Consider the following 16432-nt stretch of genomic DNA (forward strand, 5'->3'; position numbering starts at 1 on the left):
CGACTACAAAAAATCCAACGTTAGTACCGCACTAATTTTTATTTATATTTCATGAATATTGAGATTTAAGTAGCCTAGTTCAATGCTACGTAATATCCCTTAAATTACAGCTCGTATGTGAGGAGTCAACGAGCTGTTACCTACATTCGTGTTATTCACCTCTAAGGGCTTCTACGAGGAATTCCTGAGATCACGAGTACGAGGCGTGAATGATGTCATAGAAATCGTCTTAAAGCTAAGACTTTTTGTACACATAATTATTCAATTTTTGCTACTTGTTCATGATACTATCAAATTGAATACTTTCATGTACACTGGAGATAAAATGTGTTATTTGGATGATTGCTTTCTAATGCTAATAATCTTTATAATTTCTATTGGTAATTGCCTATTGATTCTTTAATATTTGGTCACAATATTATTTATCAAACAATGAAATGGTGCATGAACCACACTAGTTCCTAGACGTATATGAAGTTCTAGCAATACCCCCCCAATGTAGGTGTTTGAGGCTCTGACTTAGGTAATTAACCATACAGCCCATTAATTATTTAAGTGATTATGCTTCCTAATATTTATCCATAGACACTGGTTCTTCCTTGTGTTTCTAATGATCACCTTTTATTAGTTTCCCTCTTTTCTTAAAAGTGGGTGGTCCTTCGTAATTGATTTCATTATTTAATAATTAATAAATTGAGTCAAGCCCCAGATATCCCACACGGGTCCGCATCAAGCGAGGTACTAGGCTGTCCCACCTTCAGGCAACAATTTTGTCAGACGCATATTGTCGTCAGGAGTGTGGCAGTTAATTCACATCTCTCGCAATTCACAGCTAAGCTGTATAAATTAATGTAGATACTATTTACGTAGACATTTTAATGATCTCCCATTGAGACCCATGTTACTAACCCCTGTAGTAATACTGTCTATCGAAGTATCTTGAGGTCAATTCGATTCTAATTATTATTGCCCAACTGCAATTACTTATTTGATTTACTTCAGTGAACGAACCACACTGAAATGATGTCAGGAATACAATAGTCTTTTGACATATAACCCCCATTTTGGGTGAGAACATTTGATTGATAATTACAGTCCCTTTAATATTCAAGATATAATTATCAATAATATCCATAGGACACTAGTTCATGGATTTAATAGTAAACCACATGCTCTACCAGTTTCCACTTTTCCTTTAAAAAGTGGTGGTCCTTCGCCGCTATCGAAATCTAGCATCAATTTAAATGAATTATATGAGTCGAGTTTTCCCACACAATGTTAATGCATAGTGAATATAGATACTATGCTCGTCCATCCATAATGACTATAGGTACTATGCTCGTCCATCTATCGTGACTATAGGTACTATGCTCGCCCATCCATAATGGACTATAGGTACTATGCTCGTCCATCTATAGTGACTATAGGTACTATGCTCGTCTATCCATAGTGACTATAGGTACTATGTACGTCCATCTATTGTAACTATAAGCACTATTCTTGACATCTATAGAGACTATAGATACACTGCGCATTCATCCATTGGTACCATATTAACTATATATGTCCATCCATAGTGACTATAGGTTCTTTGCTCGTCCATCCATAGTTATTATAGGTACTATGTCCGTCAACCCATATGACTATCGTTACAGACCCGAGTCAGCAGCAACGGAACACGGAGCAGTGAAAAAACGCCATCTGTGAGTCCGCTCCCGAAACACACTCCAAATGGACGACGCCATCTAGTGAGGACGGGATATACCGGCCACAGGTGCTGGATCCCGTCTTAATCACCTCATAACATAGCCGCTGCTGACCTCTGGTGAGGTGGCGCTTAGACAGTGAATGCCATATGGAGCAAATAGGTGGACGTTTGTGTCTAAGCCTGTAAGTGAGGTTCCTAGAGCGTCCCAGTACTAATGACGTATCTGATTGCAGAGTCGACCTGGGACTGCTGTATTGGATGATGGATCAGTCTACCCAAGGCAGCCAAGGTCTCTTCACGAGTCTGCTGAAGAAGCTGTGAGTCACCCCCGGACGAATCTGTTGAGAGTATTAACCTGCCTGTGACGTGGCAGTGTCGGGAATCGCCTTATCCGGGGCTGGCTGGTGGAAGAGACTAGCCACTGTGGTGCTTAGTGAGGAGAGTGATCAGCGGGATCACACGAGGCTCCTGCCTAGGGCTCGCAACCTTAGTATCGTGAGTGGGAGTGGCCTACTCAGCGGAGCTGATCGTACCTGCCAGCTACAGGCTGGATTGTGGTTGAAGGCCTCCGCGACGAAGCACCAGTGGGACTGTGATTTGGCTGGCCTGTGGCCAGGGTAGATTCGTCATAGAATCATAGTGGATTCATCGGGGCCACTGAAGAAGGAACCAGGGCTACCCAGAGAGAGAGCACCGTGGAGCATCCAGTGTCTTCAGAGGAAGACGAATCTGTACATAATAAGTGTAGTTATAACCCCGCGTGTGACTGATATTTATTTATCGTGGTGATGGAAAATATATATATTTAAATTGGAATATTTGTATCCCTCCCCCTTTAGTTTAACTTGCGTTACGGAACACACCCCTTGAAAGCCTCTACTAACTTGGGGCCGGATTCCCAACTCTACTACCATCAGAGAAGAACCCTGGTTGCATTCCAGTAGGGCCGTAACCCTATCGTAACTATATACGTGCATCAATAGAGACTATAGGTACTATGCTCGTCCATCTAGAGTGACAGTAGGTATTATGCTTGTTCATATATAGTGAATATAGATATTATGTTCGTCATTCATAGTGACTATACATACTATGCAGGTCAGTCCACAGTGACTATAGGAACTATGTACGTCTATCCATAGTGACTATAAGTACCATATACGTCCATCAATAGTGACTATAGGTACTATGCATGGTCTTCCATAGTGACTATAAGTACTATGCTCTTCCATCCGTAGTGACTATAGGTACTATGCTCGTCATCCATAGTGACTATAGGTACTATGCTCGTTTATCCATAGTGACTATAGGTACTATGCTTGTCCATCCATAGTGTCTATAGTTACTTTGCTCGTCCATCTATAGTGACAATTGGTACTATGCTCATCAATCCATAGTGACGATAGGTACTATATATGTCCATCCATATTGAAATATAATTACTGTATATGTCCATTAATAGTGACTATAGGTACTATGCTCGTCCATCCATAGTAATTATAGGTACTATATGCGCCCATCTATAGTGATTATAGGTATTATGCTCGTCCATCCATAGTGTCTATAGGAACTATGCTCGTTCATCCATAGTGATTATAGTTACTATATATGTCCATCCATAGTGACTATAAGTACTATGCTCGTCTATCTATAATGACTATAGTTAGTATGGTCGTCCATCCATAGTGATTATAGGTACTATGCTCGTCCATCCATAGTGACTATAGGAACTATGCTCGTTCATCTATAGTGACTATAAGTACTATGCCTGCCGTCTATAGTGACTTTTGGTATTATGCACGTCCATCCATAGTGATTATAAGTACTATGCTCGTCCATCCATAGTGACTATAAGGTACTATGCTCGTCCATCCATAGTGACTATAAGTACTATGCCTGTCCGTCTATAGTGACTTTTGGTACTATGCATGTCCATCCATAGTTACTATTGGTACTATGCACGTCATGCATAGTGACTATTGGAACTATGCTCGTTCATCCATTGTTATTATAGTTACTATATGTGTCCGTCCATAGTGACTAAAAGTACTATGCTTGTCCATCTATAGTGACTATAGGTACTATACTCGTCCATTTATAGTAACTATTGGTAAAATGCTCGTCCATCAATAGTAAGTATTGGTAGTTTGCTCGTCCATTCATAGTAACTATAGGTACTATACTCGTCCATCCATTGTAAGTATTGGTAATTTCTGTCCATCATTAGTGGTTATAGATACTATTTTCGTCAATCCATAGACGCTATAGGTACTATCGTCTGTGGATGACAGGCAGTGCTTGATGCTGAAGGCGAAAAAGACTGAATAGTTCAATCCCAAGTTTCATTAACAAATTGGCGACATAATGGCGCTTGGAACAAGAGAATAGTTTTTTAACAAAATTATTGTTGTATACTTTAGTGTAGAACAAAAGTGTTCAACAGGTACACAAAAGGTACAGAGTGCACTTTTCTGTAGTCTGTGCTAAAATCTTGAGTGAAGTCAAACAGACATGAATCGAGTGAGGAAACTGACAGACAAGCAAATCGACAAGTCGACTCTATAAAGACTCCTTACCTTCAGTCATGTTGGCTATCACCATCAGCATACTCTCACACCTGTAAACAGTTGCCATCATTAAGATATTTACTACATGTTTCTATGATGAGTTCAGCTCTAGAGATTACATTGTGCACTGGTGCCTTATGTGTGTTACTGGTGCTTAGGTGTGTATGGTGCCTTATGGTGTATACTGATGCATTATGGTGTGTACTGGTGCCTTATGATGTGTACTTGTGCCTTATGGTGTGTACTGGTGCCTTATGGTGTGTACCGGTGCCTTATGGTGTGTACTAGTGCCAATGGTGTGTCCTGGTGCCCTATGGTGTGTACTGGTGCCTTATAGTGTGTACTTTTGCCTTATTGAGTGTACTGGTGCCTTATGGTGTGTACTGATGCATTATGGTGTGTACTGGTGCCTTATGGTGTGTACTTGTGCCTTATGGTGTGTCCTGGTGCCTTATGGTGTATACTGGTGCCTTATGGTGTGTACTAGTGCCTAATGGTGTTTACTGGTGCCTTATGGTGTGTACTGGTGCCTTATAGTGTGTACTGGTGCCTTATAGTGTGTACTGGTGCCTTATGGTGTGTACTTATGCCTTATGGTGTGTACTGGTGCCTTATGGTACGTACTGGTGCCTTATAGTGTTTACTGGTGCCTTATAGTGTGTTCTGGTGCCTTATGGTGTGTACTGGTGCCTTATAGTGTGTACTGGTGCTGGTGCCTTATTGTGTATACTGGTACTTTATGGTGTGTACTGGTGCCTCATGGTGTGTACTGGTGCTGGTGCCTTATGGTGTGTACTGGTACTTTATGGTGTGTACTGGAGCCTTATTGAGTGTACTGGTGCCTTATGGTGTGTACTGGTGCCTTATGGTGTGTACTGGTGCCTTATAGTGTGTACTGGTGCCTTAGGATGTGTACTGGTGCCTTATTGTGTGTACTGGAGCCTAATGGTGTGTACTGGTACCTTATGGTGTGTACTGGTGCCTTATGGTGTTTTCTGGTGCCTTTTGGTGTGTTCTGGTGCCTTATGGTGTGTACTGGTGCCTTATACTGTGTACTGTTGCCTTAAGGTGTGTACGTATGCCTTATGGTGTGTACTGGTACCTTATGTGTGTACTAGTACTTATGGTGTATACTGGTGCCTTATAGTGTGTACTTGTACTTATACTGTGTACTGGTGCCTTATGATGTGTACTGGTGCCTTATAGTGTGTACTGGTGCTTTATAGTGTGTACTGGTGCCTTATGGTGTGTACTGGTGCCTTATAATGTGTACTGGTGCCTTATAGTGTGTACTGGTACCTTTTGGTGTGTACTGGTGCCCTATGGTATGTACTGTGCCTTTTGGTGTATACTGGTACTTTATGTTGTGTACTGGTGCCTTATGGTGTGTACTGGTGCCTTATACTGTGTACTGTTGCCTTAAGGTGTGTACTGGTGCCTTATGGTGTGTACTGGTACCTTATGGTGTGTACTGGTACCTTTTGGTGTGTACTTGTGCCTTATAGTGTGTACTGGTGCCTTATGATGTGGACTGGTGCCTTATTGTGTGTACTGGTGCCTTATGGTGTGTACTGGTGTCCTTATTGTGTGTACTGGTGCCTTATGGTATGTACTGGTGCCTTATAATGTGGACTGTTGCCTTATGGTGTGTACTGGTGTCCTTATAGTGTGTACTGGTGCCTTATAGTGTGTACTGGTGCCTATGGTGTGTAACTTGAGCCTTATGGTGTGTTCTGGTGCCTTATGGTGCGTACTGGTGCCTTATAGTGTTTACTGGTGCCTTATAGTGTGTTCTGGTGCCTTATAGTGTGTACTTTGTGCCAAATTGCGTGTACTGGTGTCTTATACTATGTACTGATGCCTTATAGTGTGTACTGGTGCCTTCTAGTGTGTACTGGTGCCTTATGATGTGTACTGGTGCCTTATAGTGTGTACTGGTGTCTTATAGTGTGAAACTGGTGCCTTATAGTGTGTACTTGTGCCTTATAGTGTGTACTGGTGCTGGTGCCTTATTGTGTATACTGGTACTTTATGGTGTATACTGGTGCCTCATGGTGTGTACTGGTGCTGGTGCCTTATGGTGTGTACTGGTACTTTATAGTGTGTACTGGAGCCTTATGGTGTGTACTGGTGCCTTATGGTGTGTATTGGTGCCTTACGGTGTGTACTGGTGCCTTATGGTGTGTACTGGTGCATTATGGTGTGTACTGGTGCTCTATCATGTGTACTGGTGCCTTATGGTGTGAACTGGTGCCTTATGGTGTTTACGGGTGCATTATTGTGTGTATTGGTGCCTTATATTGTGTACTGGTGCCTTATGGTGTGTATTGGTGCCTTATGGTGTGTATTGGAGCCTTATAGTGTGTACTTGTGCCTTATACTGTGTACTGGTGCCTTATGGTGTATACTGGTGCCTTATAGTGTGTACTTGTGCCTTATACTGTGTACTGGTGCCTTATAGTGTGTACTGGAGCCTTATAGTGTGTACTGGTACCTTATGGTGTGTACTGGTGCCTTATGGTGTTTTCTGGTGCCTTTTGGTGTGTTCTGGTGCCTTATGTTGTGTACTGTTGCCTTATGGTGTGTACTGGTACCTTATGGTGTGTACTGGCACCTTATGGTGTATACTGGTGCCTTATAGTGTGTACTTGTGCCTTATAATGTGTACTGGTGCCTTATGGTGTGTACTGGTGCCTTATAGTGTGTACTGGTGCTTTATAGTGTGTACTGGTGCCTTATGGTGTGTACTGGTGCCTTAGAGTGTGTACTGGTGCCTTATACTGTGTACTGGTTCCTTATAGTGTGTACTGGTTCCTTTTGGTGTGTACTGGTGCCTTATGGTATGGTACTGGTGCCTTATGGTGTATACTGGTACTTTATGTTGTGTACTGGTGCCTTATGGTGTGTACTGGTGCCTTATACTGTGTACTGTTGCCTTAAGGTGTGTACTGGAGCCTTATGGTGTGTACTGGTACCTTATGGTGTGTACTGGTACCTTTTGGTGTGTACTGGTGCCTTATGGTGAGTACTGGTGCCTTATGGCGTGTACTGGTGCCTTATGGTGTGTACTGGTGCCTTATGGTGTGTACTGGTGCCTTATGGTATGTACTGGTGCCTTATGATGTGTACTGGTGCCATATTGTATGTACTGGTGCCCTATGGTGTGTACTGGTGCCTTATGATGTGTACTGGTGCATTATGGTGTGTACTGGTGCCTTACGGTTGTGTACTGGGGCATTATGTTGCATGCAGGTGCCTTATGGGGTGTATTGGTGCCTAATGGTGTGTACTGGTGCCTTATACTGTGTACTGGTGCATTATGGTGTGTACTGGTTCATTATGGTGTGTACTGGTGCATTATGGTGTGTACTGGTGCCTTTTGGTGTGTACTGGTGCCGTATGGTGTGTACTGGTGCATTATGGAGTGTACTGGTGCCTTATGGTGTGTACTGGTGCCTTATTGTGTGTACTGGTGCCTTATACTGTGTACTGTTGCCTTATAATGCGCACTGGTGTCTTATGGTGTGTTTCAGTGCCTTATGGTGTGTTTCAGTGCCTTATGGTGTGTTTCAGTGCCATATAGTGTTTACCGGTGCCTTATGGTGTGTACTGGTGCCTTATGGTGTGTACCGGTGACTTATGGTGTGTACCGGTGCCTTATGGTGTTTACTCGGTGCCTTATGGTGTGTACTGGTGCCTTATGGTGGTGTACCGGTGCCTTATGGTGTGTATTGGTGCCGTATGGAGTGTACTGGTTCCTTATGGTGTGTACTGGTGCATTATGGTGTGTACTGGTGCATTATGGTGTGTACTGGTGCCTTATGGTGTGTGTTCTGGTGCCTTATGGTGTGTACTGGTGCCTTATAGTGTGTACTCGTACCTTATGGTGTGTACCGGTGCCTTATGGTGTGTACAGGTGCCTCATGGTGAGTACTGGTGCCTTATGGCGTGTACTGGTGCCTTATGTGAGTACTGGTGCCTTATGGCGTGTACTGGTGCCTTATGGTGTGTACTGGTGCCTTATGGTGTGTACTGGTGCCTTATGGTATGTACTGGTGCCTTATGATGTGTACTGGTGCCATATTGTATGTACTGGTGCCCTATGGTGTGTACTGGTGCCTTATGATGTGTACTGGTGCATTATGGTGTGTACTGGTGCTTTACGGTGTGTACTGGTGCTTTATGTTGCATGCAGGTGCCTCATGGGGTGTATTGGTGCCTAATGGTGTGTACTGGTGCCTTATACTGTGTACTGGTGCATTATGGTGTGTACTGGTTCATTATGGTGTGTACTGGTGCATTATGGTGTGTACTGGTGCCTTTTGGTGTGTACTGGTGCCGTATGGTGTGTACTGGTGCATTATGGAGTGTACTGGTGCCTTATGGTGTGTACTGGTGCCTTATTGTGTGTACTGGTGCCTTATACTGTGTACTGTTGCCTTATAATGCGCACTGGTGTCTTATGGTGTGTTTCAGTGCCTTATGGTGTGTTTCAGTGCCTTATGGTGTGTTTCAGTGCCATATAGTGTTTACCGGTGCCTTATGGTGTGTACTGGTGCCTTATGGTGTGTACCGGTGACTTATGGTGTGTACCGGTGCCTTATGGTGTTTACCGGTGCCTTATGGTGTGTACTGGTGCCTTATGGTGTGTACCGGTGCCTTATGGTGTGTATTGGTGCCGTATGGAGTGTACTGGTTCCTTATGGTGTGTACTGGTGCATTATGGTGTGTACTGGTGCATTATGGTGTGTACTGGTGCCTTATGGTGTGTGTTCTGGTGCCTTATGGTGTGTACTGGTGCCTTATAGTGTGTACTCGTACCTTATGGTGTGTACCGGTGCCTTATGGTGTGTACAGGTGCCTCATGGTGAGTACTGGGGCCTTATGGTGTGTACTGGTGCTTTATGGTGTGTACTGGTGCCTTATGGTGTGTTCTGGTGCCTTATGGTGCGTACTGGTGCCGTATGGAGTGTACTGGTGCCTTATGGAGTGTACTGGTGCCTTATGGTGTGTACTGGTTATTTATTGTGTGTACTGGTGCCTTATTGTGTACTGGTGCCTTATTGTGTACTGGTGCCTTACGGTGTGTACTGGTGCATTATGGTGTGTACTGGTGCATTATGGTGTGTACTGGTGCCTTATGGTGTGTGTTCTGGTGCCTTATGGTGTGTACTGGTGCCATATGATGTGTACTGGTGCATTATGGTGTGTACTGGTGCCTTATGGTGTGTACTCGTACCTTATTGTGTGTACTGGTGCCTTATGGTGTGTTGTGGTGCCTTATGGTGTGTGTTCTGGTGCCTTATGGTGTGTACTGGTGCCTTATGGCGTGTACTGGTGCCTTATAGTGTGTACTCGTACCTTATTGTGTGCACTGGTGCATTATGGTGTGTACCGGTGCCTTATGGAGTGTACGTGTACCTTATTGTGTATACTGGTGCCTTATTGTGTGTACTGGTGCCTTATAGTGTGTACTCGTACCTTATGGTGTGTACCGGTGCCTTATGGTGTGTACTGGTGCCTTATGGTGAGTACTGGGGCCTTATGGTGTGTACTGGTGCTTTATAGTGTGTACTGGTGCCTTATGGTGTGTTCTGGTGCCTTATGGTGCGTAGTGTGCCCTATGGTGTGTACTGGTGGCTTATGGTGTGTACTGGTGCCTTATGGTGTGTACTGGTGCCTTATGGTATATACTGGTGCTTTATGGTGTGTACTGGTTCCTTATAGTGTGTACTGGGGCCTTATGGTGTGTACTGGTGCTTTATGGTGTGTACTGGTGCCTTATGGTGTGTTCTAGTGCCTTATGGTATGTACTGGTGCCTTATGGTGTACTGGTGCCTTATGGTATGTACTGGTACCTTATGGTAAGTGCTGGTACCTTTTGGTGTGTACTGGTGCCTTATGGTGTGTACTGGTGCCTTATGGTATGTACTGGTGCCTTATGGTGTGTACTGGTGCCTTATAGTGTGTACTGGTGCCTTATGGTATGTACTGGTGCCTTATGGTGTGTACTGTTGCCTTATAGTGTGTACTGGTGCCTTATGGTGCGTACTGGTGCCTTATAGTGTTTACTGGTGCCTTATGGTGTGTACTGGTGCCTTATGGTGTGTACTGGTGCCTTATGGTGTGTACTGGTGCCTTATAGTGTGTACTGGTGCCTTATAGTGTGTACTGGTGCCTTATGGTGTGTACTTTGGTTATTGTGTGTACTGGTGCGTACTGGTGCCTTATAGTGTTTACTGGTGCCTTATAGTGTGTTCTGGTGCCTTATGGTGTGTACTGGTGCCTTATAGTGTGTACGTGGGCCAAATAGTGTGTACTGGTGCCTTATACTATGTACTGATGCCTTATAGTGTGTACTGGGGCCTTATAGTGTGTACTGATGCCTTATGATGTGTACTGGTGCCTTATAGTGTGTACTTGTGCCTTATAGTGTGTACTGGTGCTGGTGCCTTATTGTGTATACTAGTTCTTTATGGTGTGTACTGGTGCCTCATGGTGTGTACTGGTGCTGGTGCCTTATGGTGTGTACTGGTACTTTATGGTGTGTACTGGAGCCTTATGGTGTGTACTGGTGCCTTATGGTGTGTACTGGTGCCTTATGGTGTGTACTGGTGCCTTATGGTGTGTACTGGTGCATTATGGTGTGTACTGGTGCTCTATCATGTGTACTGGTGCCTTATGGTTTAAACTGGTGCCTTATGGTGTGTACGGGTGCATTATTGTGTGTATTGGTGCCTTATGGTGTGTACTGGTGCCTTATTGTGTGTACTGGAGCCTTACGGTGTGTACTGGTACCTTATGGTATGTACTGGTACCTTTTGGTGTGTACTGGTGCCTTATGGTGTGTACTGGTGCCTTATGGTGTGTACCGGTGCCTTATGGTGTGTACTGGTGCCTTATAGTGTGTACTGGTGCCTTATGGTATGTACTGGTGCCTTATGGTGTGTACTGTTGCCTTATGGTGTGTACTGGTGCCTTATGGTGCGTACTGGTGCCTTATAGTGTTTACTGGTGCCTTATGGTGTTTTCTGGTGTCTTTTGGTGTGTTCTGGTGCCTTATGGTGTGTACTGGTGCCTTATGGTGTGTACTTGTGCCTTAAGGTGTGTACGTATGCCTTATGGTGTGTACTGGTACCTTATGGTGTGTACTGGTACCTTATGGTGTATACTGGTGCCTTATAGTGTGTACTTGTGCCTTATACTGTGTACTGGTGCCTTATGGTGTGTACTGGTGCCTTATAGTGTGTATTGGTGCTTTATAGTGTGTACTGGTGCCTTATAGTGTGTACTGGTGCCTTATACTGTGTACTGGTGCCTTATAGTGTGTACTGGTACCTTTTGGTGTGCACTGGTGCCTTATGGTATGTACTGGTGCCCTATGGTGTATACTGGTACTTTATGTTGTGTACTGGTGCCTTATGGTGTGTACTGGTGCCTTATACTGTGTACTGTTGCCTTAAGGTGTGTACTGGTGCCTTATGGTGTGTACTGGTACCTTATGGTGTGTACTAGTACCTCTTGGTGTGTACTGGTGCCTTATGGTGTGTACTGGTGCCTTATGGTGTGCACTGGTGCCTTATGGTATGTACTGGTGCCTTATGGTGTGTACTGGTGCCTTATTGTATGTACTGGTGCCTTATGGTGTGTACTGGTGCCTTATGATGTGTACTTGTGCATTATGGTGTGCACTGGTGCCTTACGGTGTGTACTGGTGCATTATGGTGCGTGCAGGTGCCTTATGGGGTGTTTTGGATCCTAATGGTGTGTACTGGAGCCTTATACTGTGTACTGGTGCATTATGGTGTGTACTGGTTCATTATGGTGTGTACTGGTGCATTATGGTGTGTACTGGTGCCTTTTGGTGCGTACTGGTGCCTTATGGTGTGTTCGGGTGCATTATGGAGTGTACTGGTGCCTTATGGTGTGTACTGGTGCCTTATAGTGTGTACTGGTGCCTTATACTGTGTACTGTTGCCTTATAATGCGCACTGGTGTCTTATTGTGTGTTTCAGTGCCTTATGGTGTTTACCGGTGCCTCATGGTGTGTACAGGTGCCTTATGGTGTGTACTGGGGCCTTATGGTGTGTACTGGTGCTTTATGGCGTGTACTGGTGCCGTATGGAGTGTACTGGTGTCTTATGGTGTGTACTGGTGCCTTATTGTGTGTACTGGTGCATTATTGTGTGTAATGGTGCCTTATTGTGTACTGGTGCCTTACGGTGTGTACTGGTTCATTTTGGTGTGTACTGGTGCATTATGGTGTGTACTGGTGCCTTATGGTGTGTGTTCTGGTGCCTTATAGTGTGTACTTGTGCCTTATACTGTGTACTGGTGCCTTATGGTGTGTACTGGTGCCTTATAGTGTGTACTGGTGCTTTATAGTGTGTACTGGTGCCTTATGGTGTGTACTGGTGCCTTATAGTGTGTACTGGTGCCTTATACTGTGTACTGGTGCCTTATAGTGTGTACTGGTACCTTTTGGTGTGTACTGGTGCCTTATGGTATGTACTGGTGCCTTATGGTGTATACTGGTACTTTATGTTGTGTACTGGTGCCTTATGGTGTGTACTGGTGCCTTATACTGTGTACTGTTGCCTTAAGGTGTGTACTGGTGCCTTATGGTGTGTACTGGTACCTTATGGTGTGTACTAGTACCTCTTGGTGTGTACTGGTGCCTTATGGTGTGTACTGGTGCCTTATGGTGTGTACTGGTGCCTTATGGTGTGTACTCGTGCCTTATGGTGTGTACTGGTGCCTTATGGTATGTACTGGTGCCTTATGGTGTGTACTGTTGCCTTATTGTATGTACTGGTGCCTTATGGTGTGTACTGGTGCCTTATGATGTGTACTGGTGCATTATGGTTTGTACTGGTGCCTTACGGTGTGTACTGGTGCATTATGGTGCGTGCAGGTGCCTTATGGGGTGTTTTGGATCCTAATGGTGTGTTCTGGTGCCTTATACTGTGTACTGGTGCATTATGGTGTGTTCTGGTTCATTATGGTGTGGACTGGTGCATTATGGTGTGTACTGGTGCCTTTTGGTGCGTACTGGTGCCTTATGGTGTGTTCGGGTGCATTATGGAGTGTACTGGTGCCTTATAGTGTGTACTGGTGCCTTATACTGTGTACTGTTGCCTTATAATGCGCACTGGTGTCTTATTGTGTGTTTCAGTGCCTTATGGTGTTTACCGGTGCCTTATGGTGTGTACAGGTGCCTTATGGTGTGTACTGGGGCCTTATGGTGTGTACTGGTGCTTTATGGCGTGTACTGGTGCCGTATGGAGTGTACTGGTGTCTTATGGTGTGTACTGGTGCCTTATGGTGTGTAATGGTGCCTTATTGTGTACTGGTGCCTTACGGTGTGTACTGGTTCATTTTGGTGTGTACTGGTGCATTATGGTGTGTACCGATGCCTTATGGTGTGTGTTCTGGTGCCTTATGGTGTGTACTGGTGCCATATGATGTGTACTGGTGCATTATGGTGTGTACTGGTGCCTTATGGTGTGTACTCGTACCTTATTGTGTGTACTGGTGCCTTATGGTGTGTACTGGTGCCTTATGGTGTGTACTGGTGCCTTATGTCGTGTGTTCTGGTGCCTTATGGTGTGTGTTCCGGTGCCTTATGGTGTGTACTGGTGCCTTATGGTGTGTACTGGTGCCTTTTGGCGTGTGTTCTGGTGCCTTATGGTGTGTGTTTCCGGTGCCTTATGGTGTGTACTGGTGCCTTATGGCGTGTACTGGTGCCTTATGGTGTGTACTGGTGCCTTATGGTGTATACTTGTGCCTTATGGTGTGTTCTGGTGCCTTATGGTGCGTACCGGTGCCTTATGGTGTGTACTGGTGTCATATGGTGTGTATTGGTGCCTTATGGTGTGTACTGGTGCCTTATGGTATGTACTGGTGCCTTATGGTGTGGACTGGTGCCTTATGGTATGTACTGGTGCCTTATGGTGTGTACTGGTGTCTTATGGTGTGTACTGGTGCCTTATGGTGTGTATTGGTGCCTTATGGTGTGTACTGGTGCCTTATGGTGTGTACTGGTGCCTTATGGTGTGTACTGGTGCCTTTTGGCGTGTGTTCTGGTGCCTTATGGTGTGTGTTCCGGTGCCTTATGGTGTGTACTGGTGCCTTATGGCGTGTACTGGTGCCTTATGGTGTGTACTGGTGCCTTATGGTGTATACTTGTGCCTTATGGTGTGTTCTGGTGCCTTATGGTGCGTACCGGTGCCTTATGGTGTGTACTGGTGTCATATGGTGTGTATTGGTGCCTTATGGTGTGTACTGGTGCCTTATGGTATGTACTGGTGCCTTATGGTGTGGACTGGTGCCTTATGGTATGTACTGGTGCCTTATGGTGTGTACTGGTGTCTTATGGTGTGTACTGGTGCCTTATGGTGTGTATTGGTGCCTTATGGTGTGTACTGGTGCCTTATGGTGTGGACTGGTGCCTTATGGTATGTACTGGTGCCTTATGGTGTGTACTGGTGTCTTATGGTGTGTACTGGTGCCTTATGGTGTGTACTGGTGCCTTATCGTGATTTTTATATATATGCCGCTAATATTCAGTTTTCTAACTCATTAAATAAGTCACAAGGAACTGTGAACATAACTTTGCTCTTACTCTCACCTTCCTGGACGCCTCGCTGCTCCTCCTGCAGCTGGTGTATAGCAATCTGGTTAATAATGACGGTCGCTGTCAGGTCCAACTCCTCTGTGTGGCCCATGGTGGCCTCCGGGAAGGCGGCCGACCAGACCACCAGGACACAGAGGAGAGGCAGCAGACAGACAGACATGACTCTCACCACCACACTCACACTACACACTAACCAACACCCTGCATGACTGCTGGCTGGCTGGCTGGCCACCACGCACTAAGTACACCCGCGCTCACCGCCCACACTGATAGGTAGTGGGGCGTTGAATCACCAGGAAACTCTCCTTCAATATGGCCAGTTCTTATACATGATTTTACAAAGAGGAGAAGTCCTGTGAGAATAATGAGCATAAAAGAATAAGAAAGAATGTAGAGATCTGTTAATAAGAAGGTTAAGCTATGAGAGTTAAGAGAACTGCGCCTCACAACCAGGGAGGTTATAACTAACTGAGAGGATTTGATCATAACATCAAATACTGAGTGTAATGTACAAGGTGAACAGGGACAGCTTGTTTTTAATGAGAGAAAGATTAATAGAACCTAAGTTGAGGATAGAAACACAAATTAATAGAAAAAGATAAGGACATACTCATACTCTGTATGTGTAGTCAACAAGTAGTATGCACTGGAAGAAGTTGCAGAAGCCACCTCTCTTCAAAATTTTTAAGACAAGATCCGACAAAGAATGTGAACGTGAGAATAGTTAAACTGTAATACAACAAGTACAACAAAGCCCGAGTAGGAGAGGTTTAGAGTGCTACGCTTCACTTACCTTAGCAACACGTCCAAAGACCAAGTCCATTCTATCCAGTGGCTGACCCATAGGACACATTCATCAGTTTTAACATTTTGTTCATTTAAAACAGAAGTTTTCTGAAATATAAATTAGTATATTATCAAATTGTGCATATTTAGGCATTTGTTAGGTTAGGTGTTTAGGTTCTGTTGGCGCTTATTTGTATTTGTATATAAGCAGGTAAAGCATTTACAGCGATGTGGTTCAAACAAAAGGCCTCAGTGAAGCACATGTTCTGGAAGTGTTCTGACGTCATCAGTCGTGAATTGTTGGAAAAACCGACACCATTTACCAACTCTCAAATTAACACATAGAAAATGAGACACAGTGGAAATTTCTGGCAGTAGAAAACGGGGGATGTTATTGCCACATCACTATGAGATTCACCAGCTATATTAATGGGAAATCTTCTTAATCCCATAGTTTTTGGACTGTAAACATCTTAAAAACATTTCACTTGAATCAACTTAATTATCAGTACTAAAATAGAATAAATGTAAGCCTTCCATTCCCTTCTTGACATCTGGACAACATAGCAGAGGCATCAGTGGAAAGAGGGAGGGAGAGAGCAGTCACCATTAACATTATACCAGTCTTGCTGGGGCAAATCTAGCCCCAATAATTTCCCTTGGAACACAGTGTTATGTGAATAAAGTGCTCTCATTGTCAACACATGATATATGTCTACTATAAGGGGAAGTGTT

At 44.4% G+C, this 16432-nt stretch overlaps 1 protein-coding gene across 1 annotated transcript in view; it reads right to left on the bottom strand.

Annotated features, from left to right (window-relative positions):
• LOC123748063 (golgin subfamily A member 6-like protein 25) overlaps positions 1–15115 on the bottom strand; it is a 95059-nt gene extending 79944 nt beyond the window's left edge. The window contains exon 1 of the mRNA XM_069303747.1: positions 14906–15115. Coding sequence (XP_069159848.1) covers positions 14906–15071 — 166 coding nt within the window. The 5' untranslated portion in view covers positions 15072–15115. The remainder of the gene's footprint in view (positions 1–14905) is intronic.
• Positions 15116–16432: the final 1317 nt, after the last annotated feature.

The sequence above is a fragment of the Procambarus clarkii genome, chromosome 50 (genome assembly GCF_040958095.1).
Source record: "Procambarus clarkii isolate CNS0578487 chromosome 50, FALCON_Pclarkii_2.0, whole genome shotgun sequence".
Classification (NCBI taxonomy): Eukaryota; Metazoa; Arthropoda; class Malacostraca; order Decapoda; family Cambaridae; genus Procambarus; species Procambarus clarkii.